Raw genomic sequence first — 17,527 nt, 5'->3', positions numbered from 1 at the left:
TTACAGAATTGGTGAAAAGTGTCCAAGAGTTGGCAAACTATACCCATTAGAAAAGTCCTACCAACCTAAGTAGCGAGAGCTAAGAAAAGTTTTTACATTCTTAAAAGAGTTTGTTAGAAACAAAAATATGTGGCCATAGGGTTGAAAACACTTACTTTGTCCTTTACAGAAGAATCTTGCCAACCCCTGCAGTCACACAGAAGACTCTTCTCATAAAGTTGAGATAAACAAGGAAAAATGAGAGTCATTAGGTCAGTATTGAATACTTTTGGAAAATTATTATAGATCACCATGTAAAAGCTTTGGGCACAAGCAAAAATGAATTCTATCTCTAAATTCAGTTCCTTTGCATTTTAGTCCAGTTTATTAAATTCCTATTATTACAAGATGATGAAAGACAATGGGGTTATATAATTAATAAAACAGAGTCTCTTCCATGTAGCTGAAGATTGCTCAATTGTTTCCGGAAGGAATGGTTTATACACTACTTCAAGAAAAGATAAAGTCCTACATACAAAAGATTGAATACATTTTTTTTTTCTTTTCTGTTTTGGTGGTGCTGGAGACCAAAACTAGGACCCTGCATACAACAGAAAAGTGTTCTTAGGCTGGGCCTTGCGGAGCACATCTGTAATCCCAGCACTTGAAAGGCTGAGGCAGGGGCAATGACAGGAGTTTGAGACCAGCTGCGACTACAGAATAAATTCAAAACCAGCCTGAACTGTATAGTAAAAAAAAAAAAAAAAAAAAAAAAAAAAAAAATGTTATTCCACTGAGCCATATACTCAGACTTTATCATGTTATATGTAAGAGAAGAAGGTTAAACATAAAACCTGGTGTGGGGGTGTTTACACAAAACCTGAGGGATTGTTCATGTTTAATTAGGGACAGAGGGAGGGAAAACTCTGAAAGCAAGAGATTAAAATGTATAAAGAGAATGAAAAGTAGTTCCATGGAGGCTTAAAAATTCAAGTTTTAAAAATTTTACTATCTTCAAGTAGAACACATGCTGAGATGAAATAATTGAATTTGGCCAGTAGGAGATAAGGGGATATTTTACAGTGTGACCCAATTTGGTAGCCACCAACTATATGTGGCCATTTGAATTTAAGTTAATTAAAACAGTAAACTTTTAAAACTTCAAAATTTGTGGTATTAGCCACATTTGAAATACTCAAAAGCCACATGCTGCTATATAGTGATGATGAACCTTTTAGAGATAAATGGCCATCCTGCAACCCAAAGCCCACTTATTTATTGCAAAGTGCCAACACCAAAATTAAACCTGAATATTGGGGCCTTAATTTAGAAAAACCACCCATATGTTAATATCTTTTGTCTTAAAAGAAAAACAACATGCATGCCATAGGTTGCAACCACTGGTTTATCATATAGGACATTTCAGGTTACAAAACATTTCCATTTCTGCTGAAATTTCTATTGGGATATATTTTTGAAAGCGTCAAGGAAAGATAGCAATGAGGTAGAGTCAAGATATTTTGTTTCCCATCACACTCCACTAGTTTGCAAAGTCTAACTGATCTGACTTCGCCAGCTTGTCCTTGTCTCTTCATTTTTGCTATTGTTTTGGTTTCACCTTTTATTTCCTGGACTATTGCAGTGGCTGCCTATCTGCCTTCCAACTTCTGTTCTCTCCTCCTTCTAAGATGTTCCCAACAAAATTATTCCTCTACTCAGCAACACTCTCTTACCTGTGCCACTTTCTCTGGTCAGCTGGCATGAACTTTTACTGATTCCTCTGCAATGGGATGCCCATAAAGGTACCAGTATGTATACTATAGGGTACCCCCCCTCATTTCCTTCCATACACTCACAGAGCTCATAATCCAATGCAGAAGGTGATTTATATTGTAATATTAGAGCAGAAACAATTACCAATCTTCACTCTCTCCTGTCTTTTTAACGAAATCGTTTATTTCCTTGGTGACTGACTGTTCCACTTAATACAGTTAATATTTCATCACTTTTTGCTTTACCACTGAAATAGTCATCTTCTAGACTCTCCTCCCACCTTCCATAAGAAGCTCTGATCGTGCCACTCCATTTCTCTAATCTTTCCCGGATTGTCTTCTAATGATTTTATGATACCCTTCCCCTCCATCTTGCCTTCTTTCACATTCTTCCACACATCTTCCTATTATTTTCTGCTGCTCACCATTCCCCCTGGCACGTGCATGTAGTCACTTTCTTCCTTACTTCCCAAATGATGGCATCTTTCCGACCCGAGGTCCTCTCCCACACCTTCAGATTCAGGATAAAATACAAAGACACCAAGGTGGGCAGGATATTATTGATAGGCCAGAAAGACATAACCTGTTTGATCTTGACCATTTTGGGAGAGAATACAAATAAGCTGCACTCCGAACCATTACCATTCACCTAATATGACTACGGAATTTTTACTCCCGTTGAGTACAGTTTACAAAGGCCCTTTGATCGCCAAAGAATGAAAAGCACAACGTTGGAAAGCGAGGGGCATCATGGGAGGGCTGTTCGTCGTCCCTTAGACTCATGGGAAATGTAGTGCGGCTGTCACCAACATGGCCGCGCCCAGGTGAGCTGGTGTGCAAGTACTTTCCCCGACTTTCTGGGGCTAGACTGGAGAGGCTAGCGAAGGAGGGAGAAGCAGCATTGTGAGAACTTGGTCTAAGTCGAGGAAGAGGTTTGTGGAACCTTTTGATGGCCGGCACGACGGACTGCAAATCCCTACTTCCGCTTATCAGCCTCTTTCAGTCTTTTCGGCTTAGCGGGAGTGGGACTGAGAACCCAAAAGGAGAAATAATCCACGCTGTGCCCTGGTGTAGTCTGGACAGTAGCGTGTGCGTTAGGTGAGTCTGTGAGTGTGTACGGTGCACGTGTTTGTGTTGATGTTACTGCACCTGTGTTGTCTGCGTTAGTCTGTTTTATTCGGGGATGGAGGCGGGAATTTGCAACCTGGGACGTTTTAGTTTGGCGCTGCTAAGGGTTTTTTTTTACCAGTGTCAATCCAATGAAGCAAAGTGTCAATCCAGTGAAGCAGACATTCCTGTTGCCTTGTTACCAACGCATCTGAGTCTTCCTGTGCTTTTTTTGAGCAAAACTGTACTGTGATTCTTGGGTAGGGAGATGTCAGCCTGTGCTTTTGACTGATTTCATTGAACATTTATTGACTCTCAAGTCAGTGCCTTTAAGTAGATGACGGTCTCTGAGTTAGCCCAACGCACCAACAGGTAATTATAATACAATATGAAAATTTCTGAGATAAACACTAGGTTTTAATGAACACGTTGAAGAAGGCCACCAAACAATTCTCGAAGTGGAGTTTAAGAGCTAGGTGGGCACATTCTACTTAGGTTTATTAAACAAATACTTAATGAGTGGCTTCCAGCTATAGATTCTGTTCAGGTGCTGAGTGATACAGGGTGAATAATACAAACAAAATCCCTCTTCAAGGATGGACTTAACATTAAGTTATAGAAAGTGTACTTCAAAACTTAGAAAGGGATGATGTGATATATGATGGAGTGAATTTTTCCTGCTTGTTTAAACCTTTAATTTCTTTTAAAATAGGTAGTACAATTTGAATGGCAAGTAAAATTCACAATTCATGGAAGAGAAAAGTTTTCATTTCACAACTTGTCTACCCAAGTCCTCTATCTGGAGGCAACCCATACAACAAATTTGTGTTCTAAATATTTATATGTATTTGTATACCTGTGCTGTACTTTAAAATCAGGGCTCTTTTGGTAGGTATTTAGGTTTTTTCTAATCATTGCTGTTAATTATAATTCACATACAAACACAGGAACATTTTTCTGTACTGTTTGGTTCACAATAAGCTATTATTCAAGGACACACGTACTGCAATTGCCATCTAGGGGAATATTTTATGGAATGTATGGGCAGGGTAAACTAGCAAGCAAATAACAGAGTATGTGTATTCTTCAAATTCTTATCCTGCAGAAAATATGCTCAGGCTGGAGATGGCAAACCTGAACCCAGTATGGCCAGTATCCTACCTACTAAATAGTAGCCTTACTTTCATACTGTGGCAAGGAGCACTGAAGCATCTGTGTGGAAACTCCTTGTCTAGAAAAGTGGCCTTAATAGAGAGGGGTTGAGAGACCTCAGCAGCTGGTACCAGCCTGTTCCTTGTTTAAATGACTCAAATCTAGTGGGTCATTACATTTCCAAGTCAAGGAAATGGTGGTGATGGGGGCTTGAGGCTCTCCAGAATTGGCTTCACTTGCAACACTGATAGTTGATAGAGAGTGAAAAAGAAAATGGAATACCAAAATGTGGTTAAGAGGCTCCATCTGCTGGTGCTGGTCTTTTAGTGGCAGTCTTTTAAAAAGATTTATTCAACATCTTTTCTTTTCTTCCACTTTGCAGTCTTTGTTCCTGTGAAATATTACGAAGTTTTTTTTAGCCCACTCATCCCTTGTTTTTCATGACATACTGCAAAGTTGATTTCACAGATAGATACCTTAAAATTGAATAGCTGTAAAATAGTTCTTTTGAAAACCCTTAGCTACTTTTGTTTTGTTACATCATTTTCATCTGGCTCTTCTAAAACTTAACAGTAATGTAGTAATAAATAAATTTCATTCTTCTTAATGTGAAATAGGAAGAAAAGGGCTAAAGGAGTAGGGGAAGTGGGAAGGGTAGGGGAAAGGAAAGAAGGGAAAAATATGAGAAAAGGAAAAAAGGGAAACATTGTCTTTGTAAATAGGGAGGCAGGATGGGTGAAGGGAGGGAAGGGGAATGGGGAACAAATAAGAATGAAGATAGATCATGTAAAGGTACAAGATCCCGATGATGAATGTAACTGTACTGTATACCTAAAAAGTACCAATAAATTCAATGCAAAAAAGGGAAAAAATAAATTTAATTCTTCTAACAAAGCTCTTAGAGGCATTATTGTTCTCCTTATCTATATTTACAGAAGCTGAAGCATAATTAACTCAACTAGGATCATACAGCTAGCATGTGGTGGAGCTAAGAAAACTGGAACTTGGACTCCTGAGCACTGTGGTATGCTGTTTCATAGCACTGGAAGAGGCTCTGGGTTAACTCTGAAAAGAATGATTTAATCCCTGTCCTCAATCTGCTCATAGTCTGGTGGAAGGGGACAGATATTAGAACAATTATTATAAGCAGTACAGTGTTAGACACATCCAATCAGTTATCTCTTTCCTCTGTAATGATGACTCCTAAAGTTTTCTAACCTCATTTCTTTTCTTAGAAGCCACTACATTTTGTCACATGCTGTTCAGTCATTGCAACTGTATGTCTCACCTGTTCCTTAAACATTGTGTTCTAAATCTGACTCATTACCGCCCTTCCTAAATGGCTCTTCCTCCTGACTTTCCAGGTCTGAAATAATATCATGAGTCCCTCAATTACTCAAGCTCTCTCCTGTTAGTAAGTGATCTTTGATTCCTCTCTTCCTCACATCTGAGTAGTCATGAAGGCCCATTGATTCTACCTCAACTCTTTTTTTTTCACCCTTCCCCTCTCCTTATTTCCTTTCCACTTGTGAGTAAAGTGTAGATCAGGCCAACATTTCTACTTGCTAGGCTGGATTATTTCAGGGCTTCTGTCTAACCTTCCTGCTATGCTGTCCCACCAGTCTATCTTACTGGCCTTATCTTCCAACACATGTGTCGATGAATTTTCTCTGCTTTAAAAATTTATGTCTATTGTCTTTACCAGATATGTCAAATTCTGTCTTAGATTCTTCTCTTTACCACCTCACTGAAAATCTTTTCCATGTGATTTATGGTGTTCTTGTCCTATAGTACTGAACATGAGTTGGCTTCTGGTTTGAAGTCTTCCCAACTTTTCCAATTAACATTGATCTTGTTTTTTGTTCTCTGGCTGATGTCACACCTAATGACCACATCATTTATAATTAATTATAAAAAGGTGTGTCGTATGATTTCATTGTTTGGCTTTTGTTCTCCTTAATAACTTACAAACTTGTTGAAAGCCCGTGATATGTGTGCTGCAGGGTGCTGAGACTAATAGACGTGTGTATTCACTCATTTGTCAGTTATCTCTTCAACAAATGTTTACTTTGTATGCTGGGCATTCCCACTCTTTGAGTATGTACCATGACAGGGAAGTTAAGCTAACAGATAAGTCGTCATAAATTATGCTATTCTGTGTATGAGATCAAATTGGCTACTATGCTAAATCAAGATGTAGGGTGCAGATTTGGAGTGATTATAAAGGCCTCTTTGGGAGTACTTAGTAACTACCTGATGATGACATATTTCAATAAAGTGAAATAAGAAAAAGTTCTTATTTCTGTTATTTAAAAAACTGTAGATATAAAGATATATAACATGCACAGTTTTAAAAATAACAAAACCAACTATACCTACTGTCTAGAATAAGAAATATCTGTGATGCTCCTGTATGTCACCTCTCATAATAGTTTTCTTTCCCTCCCCCCTTAGAAATAGCCTCTTTCCTGAATTTTTTATTATTATTTTCATGCTTTTCTTTTTTAGATGCATTAAATGATATATGGCTTGCTTTCAGATGTTGAGCTTTATTATCAGTGGAATCATACTGCATGTGCTGTGACTTCTTTACATTGTTTCTTCCCCTCTTCTTCCTCTTCCTCCTTATCTTGGTTTATTATAATTGTGAAATTTGTCTATGATATGTTTTATGCAGGACTTCATAAGTAATGATGTACCCTACCTATAGGAAAACAGCACTTTTTTTCTTAAATGTGATACTAGGAATTAAAACTAGGGACTTTGCACTGAGCTATATCTCCAGCCCTTTTTATTTTTTATGCTGAGACAGATCTCATTAAGTGGTTGAATTGCTCAGGCTGGGCTCACTTGTGATCTTCCTCCCTTGGCCTCCCAGATTGCTAAGATTATAGGCATGTGCTGTCATGCCTGGATTAAAAACAGGAAGCCACACATAGGAACATATCTTAGAACTTTCAGAGGTGTTATTAGATGCTCTTACTTCTTTGTTACCTTAGATATTCCTTTATTTCCATGTCTGTTCTCACCTCTCTGGATTGGTGAAAGGTAAACTAAGGATTTTTTAAAAATAAGTCATATGGAAAATTTATAAACTGTGAATATAACATTATAATTATTTCTTTAGGACTCTTAAGCTTGACATTCTAACTTCTTTTTATTTCATAGAATTGCTATGGAGATGAACTATCAAAGTAATTTCAAACTCAATAAAACTGAGAAGAAGTTGTTAAGGAAACAAATTAAAGCCAGGCATACTTTGCTGAGACATGAAGGTATTGAGGCAGTATCCTATGCTACTCAGGTGACCTAAAACTCTTGTTACCATTTTGATGTAATTGTATCAGTGTTAATATTTTTAATAATTGCTCAAAACTGGTTGGCCCATCATGTGTTTCAGCCATATTGAATATACTATGATAAAAAACCTAACTTTGTATTGTAGGTCATATGCTAGGCTGTGGTTTGAATTTTTATTGATCATATTGGTTGAACCAGAGGAAGTTGTGGGTATACATCAATTATAACACTGTAAAGTCTTTTCAGTTGATAAAGTGTGCTTATGTTCATTGTTATATTTAATCTTCTAAAAATCTTTATGAGATAGGTTAGAAAGCTAAAGTTTTAAGGGGTTATGTGTTCATTGGCATAAAGTAGTAAGTGACTGTGCAGAAACATAAAGCTAGTACTTCTAGATCCTAGTATTATCTTTCTGCTCTTCCCAAACTCACCTGTATTATAAAGTATTTGGGTTGTGTACTCTTAATACATTTTTTATTTATTAGGGTTTACTCACAGAGCCTTTTCATTACCTTATGGCATCGATTAAATGAAATTATGTATGAGGGACTGTGAGTTTTCCTGTGCTGTGATTTAGGAGCTCACTTTGCTTCTCCACTTATTTATACATGCATGTACAATACATACAATTTATACTTAGTGTACAACGTGGTATGCAATATTTTTTACTCTCCTGGATGGATAGATTCTAAAGAGAGTATGTGACAGTTTTATAGACATAAAATACTTAATGACAAAAAGGAAGTCTTAGGGGATTCTTTTTGGTTCATAAAGTTATAGAGTAAGAGTGGGAAGAAAGCTTAGATATCATCTGTCTGAGGGACAAAGATGTAGAGCTAGGCCTGAAACTTTGGTGTCTTGATTTGCAGACCAGTACTCTTTCTTTAGGTTTATCTCTTGTCTGCATCTTAGCTTAGGAATAAGCAGTCTGTTGATGGACATTTGAGGTTAACAGGTAAAAAGTTCATACTTGGAGTTGGATATTGATAATTTTAGAGAATGTAAGTCAAATTCATATTTAAAAGGATGGGCTAGATGATAGATTTAGTATGTTTGCACTCACTCACCCTTTCAGCCAAGAGCCACTGAGGCTGAGGCATTCAGACGATTAAACTGATATACCGTACTCCCATCTCTTCAAGAATAGCTTGGTTTCTTACTTACAGAACTCTAAGAGAAGTATAAGAAAAAATGGGCTAAGTTTCTTTGCTCTTCTGAAGCTTGTTTCTGGTTGAGTCTTTAAGATCCCCAGAAGCTTTAATGTCACCTTTATGGGCTCCAAAGCGACATCTCACCTGCGCTCTATTTTCCTCCAGAATACTTCTAAAGGAAAAGAATAAAATTTTAGAGGGATCTCTAATTATATTTTATTAATCTATGGAGAACAAAAATTATTTTAATGATGTTTTACAGATACAGGTGACTTTGTGAAAATTTATAGCATAAGATTTTTTTGTTTTATTTTTTCAATATGCTTTTTTACTAGTGCATATTAATTTTACAAAATATTGGTATCATTGTGACATTTTCTTACATACATATAGCATTTTTAATGCATTATAAGATTTTTCTAGAGCAGTGTTCCTCAAATTATCAGGACTGAAGATTACTTCAAAAAAGTCTGAATTTTCTACTTCATACTTACTGCTTGGAAATTTATTGAATGAACAATTATAAATAAAACAATTATTATGTTTAATTATATAATTTACATAATGGGGAAAATGTTGCTTCCTTCTCTCTCCAATCACACTCATTTGAAAGCATCTTTGAGTGCTGATACTGTTCCTCAAGTTACACCTCATCATCTTTCATTCCTAGATGGGGCAGTGGATTCTTGATATTTATGAAATGTTTGTAATTTCTTAGTGTGGTAATGTGAACTATATATTTTGTTTCTGTCCAGTTTCCTGGCGTATAGCACCAAAACTCCTAAAATCTCTGGCGTGAAAAGAATATCTTCTTTGTATTTAATGAAACCACTGTTGGCAGGGGCAGCTCAGTAGCTTCTGCATGGGAGCATGTCATCGGAGAGACCAATCCATGTTGGAGAGTTGGGACTTTCAGTCCTGCTCCCTCCTGAGAGCAGAGGTTGAGATGAACAAAAATGGCCAATATTTAACTATTCATACCTACATAATGAAGCTTCCATAAAAATGCAAAGGACAATTCTGAGGAGCTTTTGGACAGTTGAACATGTGCAGATTCCTAGAAGGTGGTGTATCCAGAGAGAGCATGGGAACTCTGTGTTCCTTCCCACAACCTTGCCTTATGTATTTTTTATATCTGTCTATTCGTCTCTGTCCTTTGTAAGATCCCTTATAATAATTGAGTGAGTATGAGTAAAATGATGGCCTGAGTTCTGCAGTTGCTCTAGCAAATTAATCGAACTTCAGGAGGGAGTCCTGGAAATCCTGATTCACAGCCATTCTGTCAGAAGTATAGGTGACAGCCTATGACTAGTGATGACATTTGAACTGGAAGGCACTCTTGTGGGACTGAGCTCACAGCCTGTGAGATCTGACACTGTCACCAGCTTAATAGTGTTAGAATTGAACAGAATTAAATTAGAGGACTCAGCTGGTGTCTGCTGGAGAATCTTCTGTAGAACTAATTTATTGCTGATGGGGAGAAGTCCCACAGATTTTCATGACCAGAAGTCACAGAAGTAGTTCTTATTGTGTTGTACCGAGTATATGAGAATAGGAAAAAGCACCTTGGTTTGCATTTTTCCTCTATCTGTCTGACTTAGATTTAGGGATATGGAAATATTTTTGTAACTGGCATCCTATAATAAAATTATTTTGTTATTTTAATTTAAAAACCTTATTGAATGTTATGTGACTAAATTTTACACTATGTAGCACATTATTGTAGTAGTTTTTAAATTATTTATATCCTTGCATATGACCCACGACAGAACAAAATTTAGTGGTCATTCTGTTTAAGCACATTGTTGGTATTCTCATTTTGTATAATAAAACTAATACAATATGTACTAATCTTTAGTATAAATCGGGTTAGCATCTACTGTCTTTAGAACAAATCTGACTCATGTGCAGAGTGAATTTTACATTTTGAAAGCTCACTAAAATGTAAAATCAAGTCTGTGTTACAGAAACTGAAATGGCCTGTGAAGCTTTAAAATATTTATTGTCTGACTTTTCAGAGGCAGGAGCAGTGCCACTGAGCTACATCTCCAGCCCCTTCTGACTCTTTTCAGAACAACTTTTCCAATGCGTAGTACAAATGATGAAATTGTTGAGCATGGGTCATTTATGGTTTACTTTTGTTATACTACAGTTTCAGAACTCATAGTCATAAAACAGTCTTTATGGTGTGTAGAAAATGATATAGAGACTGTAAGCACACTGGCATAAACACGTGAGTAAAGATAAGAGGATGCTGCCACCCAAAATCCCTTGAATAGACTTTGGCAAATAACAAGAAGTACGAAACTTACAAAGGAAAACTTTTCTTTATAAACTGACTACTTAAACTGTATTAATTTACTGAGGCAGGAAAATTTCATATCTAATGTTCATCAGAGCCTAAAATTGATTTTTCTTGGTTCCAGTCTTTTTTAGTAACTAAAAAAATGTGGATTCTGAAAATAATATAAATAGGTTTGAAGCTCAGCTCCCTGTAATCACTGCCTTAATCCAGTTGTTCTGATCTTCAATTTCTTCCTTTATAAAGTAGGTCTTATTACCCAAATGAATTTACCTGTATTGTTTAATGACTTACGTGCTTAACGATTCTGTGGCTTTAAGATCTGTTCTGACTTACAACCTGCATTTGGACCTATATTACAGGAATGTAAGTGGCAGTGAGGGCTTACAATAGTTTCTCCTACAGTAATAGTACTGTAATTTTTGTTGACTATCCTATACAGTACAGTACTGTGGTTTTATGTTTTGTTATATGTTACTGTACTGCATGTAAGAGTTATGCAAATAAAAGCAAAGTCATATCCTTTGATCGTTTTTTTTGTTTTGAATATTGTAATATGCAAACTATGTACCGTTCCTTATTTATCAACCAATTCATTGAATGACCTAGCTGCAGGACTATAACTTGGTTCTTAAACAAGGAACATCTATACGTCTTTGTGAAGTTCATGGAGGTTAAGTAAAAGAATGTAGAACATTAGTTCTTTGGCAGAAAGCAAGTATTATATAACTACTTTTTTTTCCCCCATCCTCCCTCTTTTCTTCCCTTTTATTGTGTAAATTGGTATTTCTGAAAAATATAAATAATCTTTTAATTTGCATTAGTAAGAAATCAATATTTTATAAATAGGCTATTTTAAATTAGATGTTATTTACAACATGGGAGTACTTTTTATTCCTCAAATATTTAATACATTGGTTTGCATATTTTGTATAAAATTAGCAAACCAAATCACCACAGGTAAACACCTTTTCCTTTTAATTACATCTTTGTGGAAATGTTATTTTGAGATAATCCTATTTAATTTTATATTTAAACAAACAGGTTGATTAAATTGTTCATGTTACTTTCTTTTTTTTGTTTTCTCAGAGCCTGGTTGTTGCCAATGGTGGTTTGGGTAATAGCATGAGTAGGAAGCAACTGCTTCCAGTTTTAGAGAAATGTGGACTTGTGGAAGCTCTCTTAATGCCACCTAACAAGCCCTACTCCTTTGTAAGGTACAAAACCACAGAAGAATCCAGGAGTGCTTATGCTTCCCTCAATGGAAAAGAAATAGTGGATGATTTAGGACAAAAGGTCATTCTATACTTGAATTTTGTAGAAAAAGGTATCATGAAATTATTTATCTCTTAAATAATAGTTCTTGCTTTTGTCTGAGCTTTCTTTGCATAGACATAATTGAGAGTTCAGTTATTTGTTTGTTTGTTTGTTTATTGGTACCAGAAATTATTTGTTTGTTTATTTATTTATTGGTACCAGGAATTGAACTCAGGGACTGGCACTTTCCAGGCAAACACTGTACTGCTAAGCTGTATCCCTGGCCCCAGAAGTTCAGTTATTGTAGAATATAAAAAGGACATCAGTTAAGCAGTCCCTTTTATGAAATGTTCTTTAAGCATCTGTTACCTACTTTGGAGGCTTCTTGTCTAATTGTGCTTTTCAAGTTCAGTGGTGAGGATTTAGATCAATTTATCTTATATTGTCTACATGGAAACTTTGAATTAGTCACTTGAGAATTTAACTGCGATCCAAGTGATTGTATGTCAGTCTTCATATTCATGGAGGGGCACACTTAGTGGCTAGAGATCCCTGAAACTTTGTACTGGTGCTATATAATAAACTTTCAGTATGACAAAAATATTCAGGTCTGTGCTGACCAATATGATAGCTACTGGGTAGTGAAATGGAAGAACTAAATACTTTAGTTAATTTAAGTAATAGTTTTACAGTATTGTTTATGGGTTTATTACATTTTTATCCCCTCTACACATGGAAATGAGATGTGTTGAGATGAATTTTGATTTAGACATCTAATCTTATATTCTTTTGCCATTGAGCTCTCTTTAAATATCTTGGGGATAGGCAGATGAGTGAAAAATGATCAAATTTATGTTTTTTTTAAAAAGAACAACTTTTAAAATATTCTAAAGATATATTTAGAAATATCTCTCAGTGTTCCTATGTATTTAATTTTAAATTTGACTTAAGTTTCACAGATTTTAATAACTGCGCACTTTAATTGTTCTGATCAGGTTTTGAAAACTGAATGGTTCAGGGGCAAGTTTTTTTTTTTTGGTACTGGGGATCAAACTTGGGTCCTTGTGCTTGTGAGGCAGGCGGCAGAACCACTGAGCTAAATTCCCAGCCCAGGGGCAAGTTGTAATAAAAAAAATATTGCCCTTGAATTTCTGACAATTCAGGATGTGGAACACTCAGTAAGAGATTGCACAAAGTGAGTTTGGGAGTATTCTTCATAAATTCGTTAGGTTCAAATGTACTTCTAAGTCTGAGGGAACCGCATTTATAACCTTGGAAATCATTTTTTAATTGAGAATAGAATTTTGTACCAACTGTTTTGATACCTACTTCCAGATAGCCACTGAGTAGAAAATACAGAAGATAGTTTAAGTTTATAAGATATAAAAAACAATTTAGAAAATGAAATATGAATTATTTGTACTATAAATTATTTGACTTTAGGAATTTTCCCCAGTTTTTCTTATACAATTTAAATAAATAGTATGATATTTGGCACATAAGTACTTAGTGTATATTTATTAAATAATTTACTATTTAAATTTCTGAAATATTAATAAGATCTAGTATATACTTAACTGGTTTTTTGGATATTAATATTAAACAAAAGGTAAATTGTCTAGCTGAAAAACTTCAAAAATCGTTTCTGTAATGTGAGTGATCAGCTCTCTAATAGTAAATGTGAATAGACTATTCCCTTTATCTGATAGAAAATTCTTTTTTCTTTCTGCACCTGTCTAAAATTCTGAAGGTCACAGGAACTTATTTTAATATATATTAAATAATTCTTCGTAAGTATTATTTTTAATTTATTTACAAAGTTGAATGTTATTTTAGATTTTCTGTTATTTGACCACAGTATTAAAACCCCAAGAACAAAAAGGGCATTTAAATTCTTGTATTTAACATTCAGAGACAATTTTGACTTTTTAAATACAAGTGCATATAGTATATATTGTGAGAAATCATATCTTTTAGTGAGATTTGAAAAGTGACACAATCATTTTCAAGTAGAATACTTAAGTGCTACTCTATTTGCTGCAAAGAACTTCGATGAATAAAATGTACCATAAATGTGATTTTTTGGCAATTTTAATATGTGTGTGCCTGTTGGAATTCTTATTGCAGAAAGTGAGGATTAGGAGTTTCATGAAGTGATAAATGGCTGTTGGACAGAATTATTTGTGTATAAGAACTTAAGTTTTTATATGTGACTATTTTAATTTTGTTGCCCTTAGTGCAGTGGAAGGAGTTGGGGCATCAAGTCTTACCTCCAGGTCTCACAGTAGTTGAAGAAATTATTTCTTCTGAGGATGAGAAAATGCTTTTGGAAATTATTAATTGGACGGAAGATACAGACAATCAAAATTGTAAGTACAATTTTCAAAATATGGTATTTAAAACTTTTTACAAAATTTAATGGTACTACTCTTTTCTTCCTTTCCCCCTTTGGTTTATTAAAACTCTTAATATTTCCTCAAGATCATTGAAAGTATTCTGAATCCAATGTTAGACAAATCATACTAGCAATTCTTAGGACATGAATAATAGATCTGGTAATATTTATATAGCTATCAATTTTGAACTCCAAACTGATGGATATTTATTAGCCAATATTTGTGTAGCTGACTTGTATAAGTTTTTTCACTTGTATTATCTTCTTTGCTATCCTCTACCCTAAGGCGCATTTCCTCTGTGGAATCATCAGTGCGGAACTGTACCACTGTAATGTAGCCAGAGCCTCCTGGAGTTACTCTGACTCTTTCCTCTGCATGAGCAATCTCTAAAGTTGCAGTGTATGTGTTTATCTCTCTCATATTGATTAGGTGAAACTTTTTAAGTGTTAGTTGCAGTTTTAGACTTGCAGGAATAACAGATATGAACAGAATGGTAAGATGTTGTTAAAGACAGGAACTTAACAGAAGAAGCGTATCTGGTCCCAAGCACTTTGGATAAAGGATATTCAACATGTATTGTTTTACTACTATTTTTTAAAATACCAGAATTGTTGACTGAAGTTACTGTTACCAAACTAATCCTTACTGATTATGTTGCGTGAAATAAATGAAAGACTCTTTCTTTTTCTTCCAAATAGTTTGCTTTCTTCTCTTTACACAGTTCAAAAATCTTTAAAACACAGACGAGTAAAGCATTTTGGTTATGAATTCCACTATGAGAACAACAATGTAAATAAAGATAAGCCATTACCTGAGGGTAAGTAATTGTTAGTGAACAATAAATGCTGGTTTTGAAAAATTTTCATAATTGAGGGTATGTGTTTCATTTGTCATTGTGGGTAAACTTTCCAGACAGTTGATTAAATCTAAAGCATTTAAGTTAGAGAAGTAGTAGGATATAGTTGTTAGATAAATCACAATTAGATAAATGGCTCCTCTTGACCATCCCTGTTTCATATTTCTTCCCTCTTAGCAGTATGTGCTGTTAACACTATGGTGTATATTTTTCTAATCTTTTTGAAAAACCAATTTATATCCAGATATATGTACCTTTTAAAGTACATAATTTAGTATATATAGTATTAAATCATATGATATAAATTATATATTCATGTGTTACATGCATTATTCCTTGTTTTGTACACTACGTCTTAGAGATCTTATGTAGTCTTTCATTTTACTGAATGTCCCATAATAGCTTATTCAATTTGTTGCTTATTGATAGACAGTTAGTTATTTCTAATTTTTAACACTTACAAGGAGCACCACAGTAACTATTTTTGTATATTTGTTACTTAAGAGTGATTACTAAGTAGTAGTATCAAAAGTTATATTTAACAGTATACGAGTTGCTCCCCAAAATATCTGTGGCAACATAGTCTCACCAAGTGTGCATTCTTTCCTTTCACCCTTTCCAACACGTGATACTGTAAAAGTTTTACGTTTGTAATTTCCTGATTAGTAATGAGCTTCGCCATTTGTTTGTGTTTCCCTATCTATGAATTCCTTTTCATATTCTTTACCAGTTTTTTTTTTTTTTCCTGGTATCAGGGATTGAACTCAGGGCCTTGCACTTGCAAGGCTGCTCTGGTGCCACTGAGCAAATCCCCGGCCCTCTTTACCAGTTTTTAAAAATGGGTTGTCTGATTGATTTATTATATATTTTTGGCAGTAATCCTTTGGTATATTTCTTTGTTGGATTAAATTTTTTTATGAACTTTTTTTTTGTACCGGGGATTGAATTGGGACCTTGTTTTATTAGGGTGTTTGTTTTTTTTCATTAAGGCTATTGTTGTATACATTTATGACTCTTATTACACTTTGAAAAATATGGTATTTTTAAGGGCAGTGAAATGATGCAAAATAAGTGAAACGCTATAATGTAACAATAAAGAAAGTGGTCAATATATAATATAGGGTTGAATATCCTTAATCTGAAAATTTAAAATTCAAAATGCTCCAAAATCTGAAATTTTTGAACATTAATGTCCTAACGCTTTTAGGCTATGATGTATGTGTGTGTACACAAATATATATATATTAAACAAATGTGTTTCCTGTTTCAACTTGGGTCCCATCTCTAGGATGTCAATTATATATATGCAAATACTCCGAATTCCAAAAAAAAAGTTTAATTTGAAACATATCTGATCCCAAGCACTTTGGATAAGGGATATTCAACATGTATTGTTTTATTACTATTTTTAAGAATACCAGAAAAATTATTCTTTTGGGCTTTTCTAATTTTATAAAGTCAAAGATATAAATGAAAAGTTCTTAAGAAAGATTTATTTCTTAATTTCTTTTGCTTATGCTTTGATTTTTAAATTATTGGATCTGACTGCTGTATTAAAGTCTGTGGGATTTGTATTAGGGTGATTTCCCTCCTTGGGTAAAACATGCAAAGTAAATATTTTAATATGTGTTATCTTGCCTTTATGATTACTGACTTTAGGTCTTCCTGACCTTTGCGATAACTTTCTGGAGAAATGGTTGGCAGAAGGTTACATTAAACATAAACCTGATCAGTTGACCATAAATCAGTATGAACCTGGGCAAGGTAAGTATTTCCTCTTTTAAAATTTTAATTATGTATTTTAGAACCAACAATGTTATGTAACATTATAAGATCAAGGATACTATATTTTAGTTTAAACTAACATAGATTACTTTGCTTCTTTTCTTTTCTTTCCAAATCTTATTTATTGTAGTAGTGAAAATTGAACTGAAATACATACTCAGCCCTTTTAAAAAAAATATTATTATGAGATAGGGTCTTACTAAGCTTCTGAGTTACTCAGGCTGAGCTCAGACTTGTGATCTTTTTTTTTTTTTTTTTTCAGCTTTAATTGAGTTTATTGGTACATTTTAGGGATACAGTACAGTTACATTCATTGTTGGGATCTTGTACCTCTACATGACAAGTCTTGATCAGACTTGTGATCTTCCTGCCTCAGCCTCCGAGTAGCTGGGATAATTGATAAGAACTTTGCCCTTGATGTCTTGCAAATCTGCATCTTAGTCCCTCGAGAAATTCTGATCACAAAGTGC

At 34.7% G+C, this 17,527-nt stretch overlaps 1 protein-coding gene across 6 annotated transcripts in view; it reads left to right on the top strand.

The window, feature by feature from the left end:
- Window positions 1-17,527, top strand: part of Alkbh8 (alkB homolog 8, tRNA methyltransferase) — a 76,716-nt gene that overhangs the window by 23,798 nt on the left and 35,391 nt on the right. The window contains exons 1-7 of one of the 6 annotated variants that reach the window (XM_010610628.3): window positions 2,524-2,575; window positions 4,946-5,034; window positions 7,179-7,314; window positions 11,853-12,090; window positions 14,258-14,389; window positions 15,138-15,233; window positions 16,932-17,036. In XM_010610628.3, the coding sequence (XP_010608930.1) occupies window positions 7,186-7,314; window positions 11,853-12,090; window positions 14,258-14,389; window positions 15,138-15,233; window positions 16,932-17,036 (700 nt within the window). In that variant the 5' untranslated portion in view covers window positions 2,524-2,575; window positions 4,946-5,034; window positions 7,179-7,185. Of the gene's footprint in view, window positions 1-2,523; window positions 2,850-4,945; window positions 5,035-7,178; window positions 7,315-9,216; window positions 9,526-11,852; window positions 12,091-14,257; window positions 14,390-15,137; window positions 15,234-16,931; window positions 17,037-17,527 lie in introns of those variants that run through there. The other 5 variants (XM_010610627.3, XM_010610629.3, XM_010610631.3 and 2 more) reach the window with 5 other exon arrangements.

Source organism: Fukomys damarensis, unplaced genomic scaffold (genome assembly GCF_012274545.1).
Source record: "Fukomys damarensis isolate Sample0158 unplaced genomic scaffold, DMR_v1.0_HiC HiC_scaffold_16, whole genome shotgun sequence".
In the NCBI taxonomy this organism is placed as follows: Eukaryota; Metazoa; Chordata; class Mammalia; order Rodentia; family Bathyergidae; genus Fukomys; species Fukomys damarensis.
Note: the sequence above shows the minus strand (reverse complement) of the source record. Positions and strands in the feature narration are given on the sequence as shown.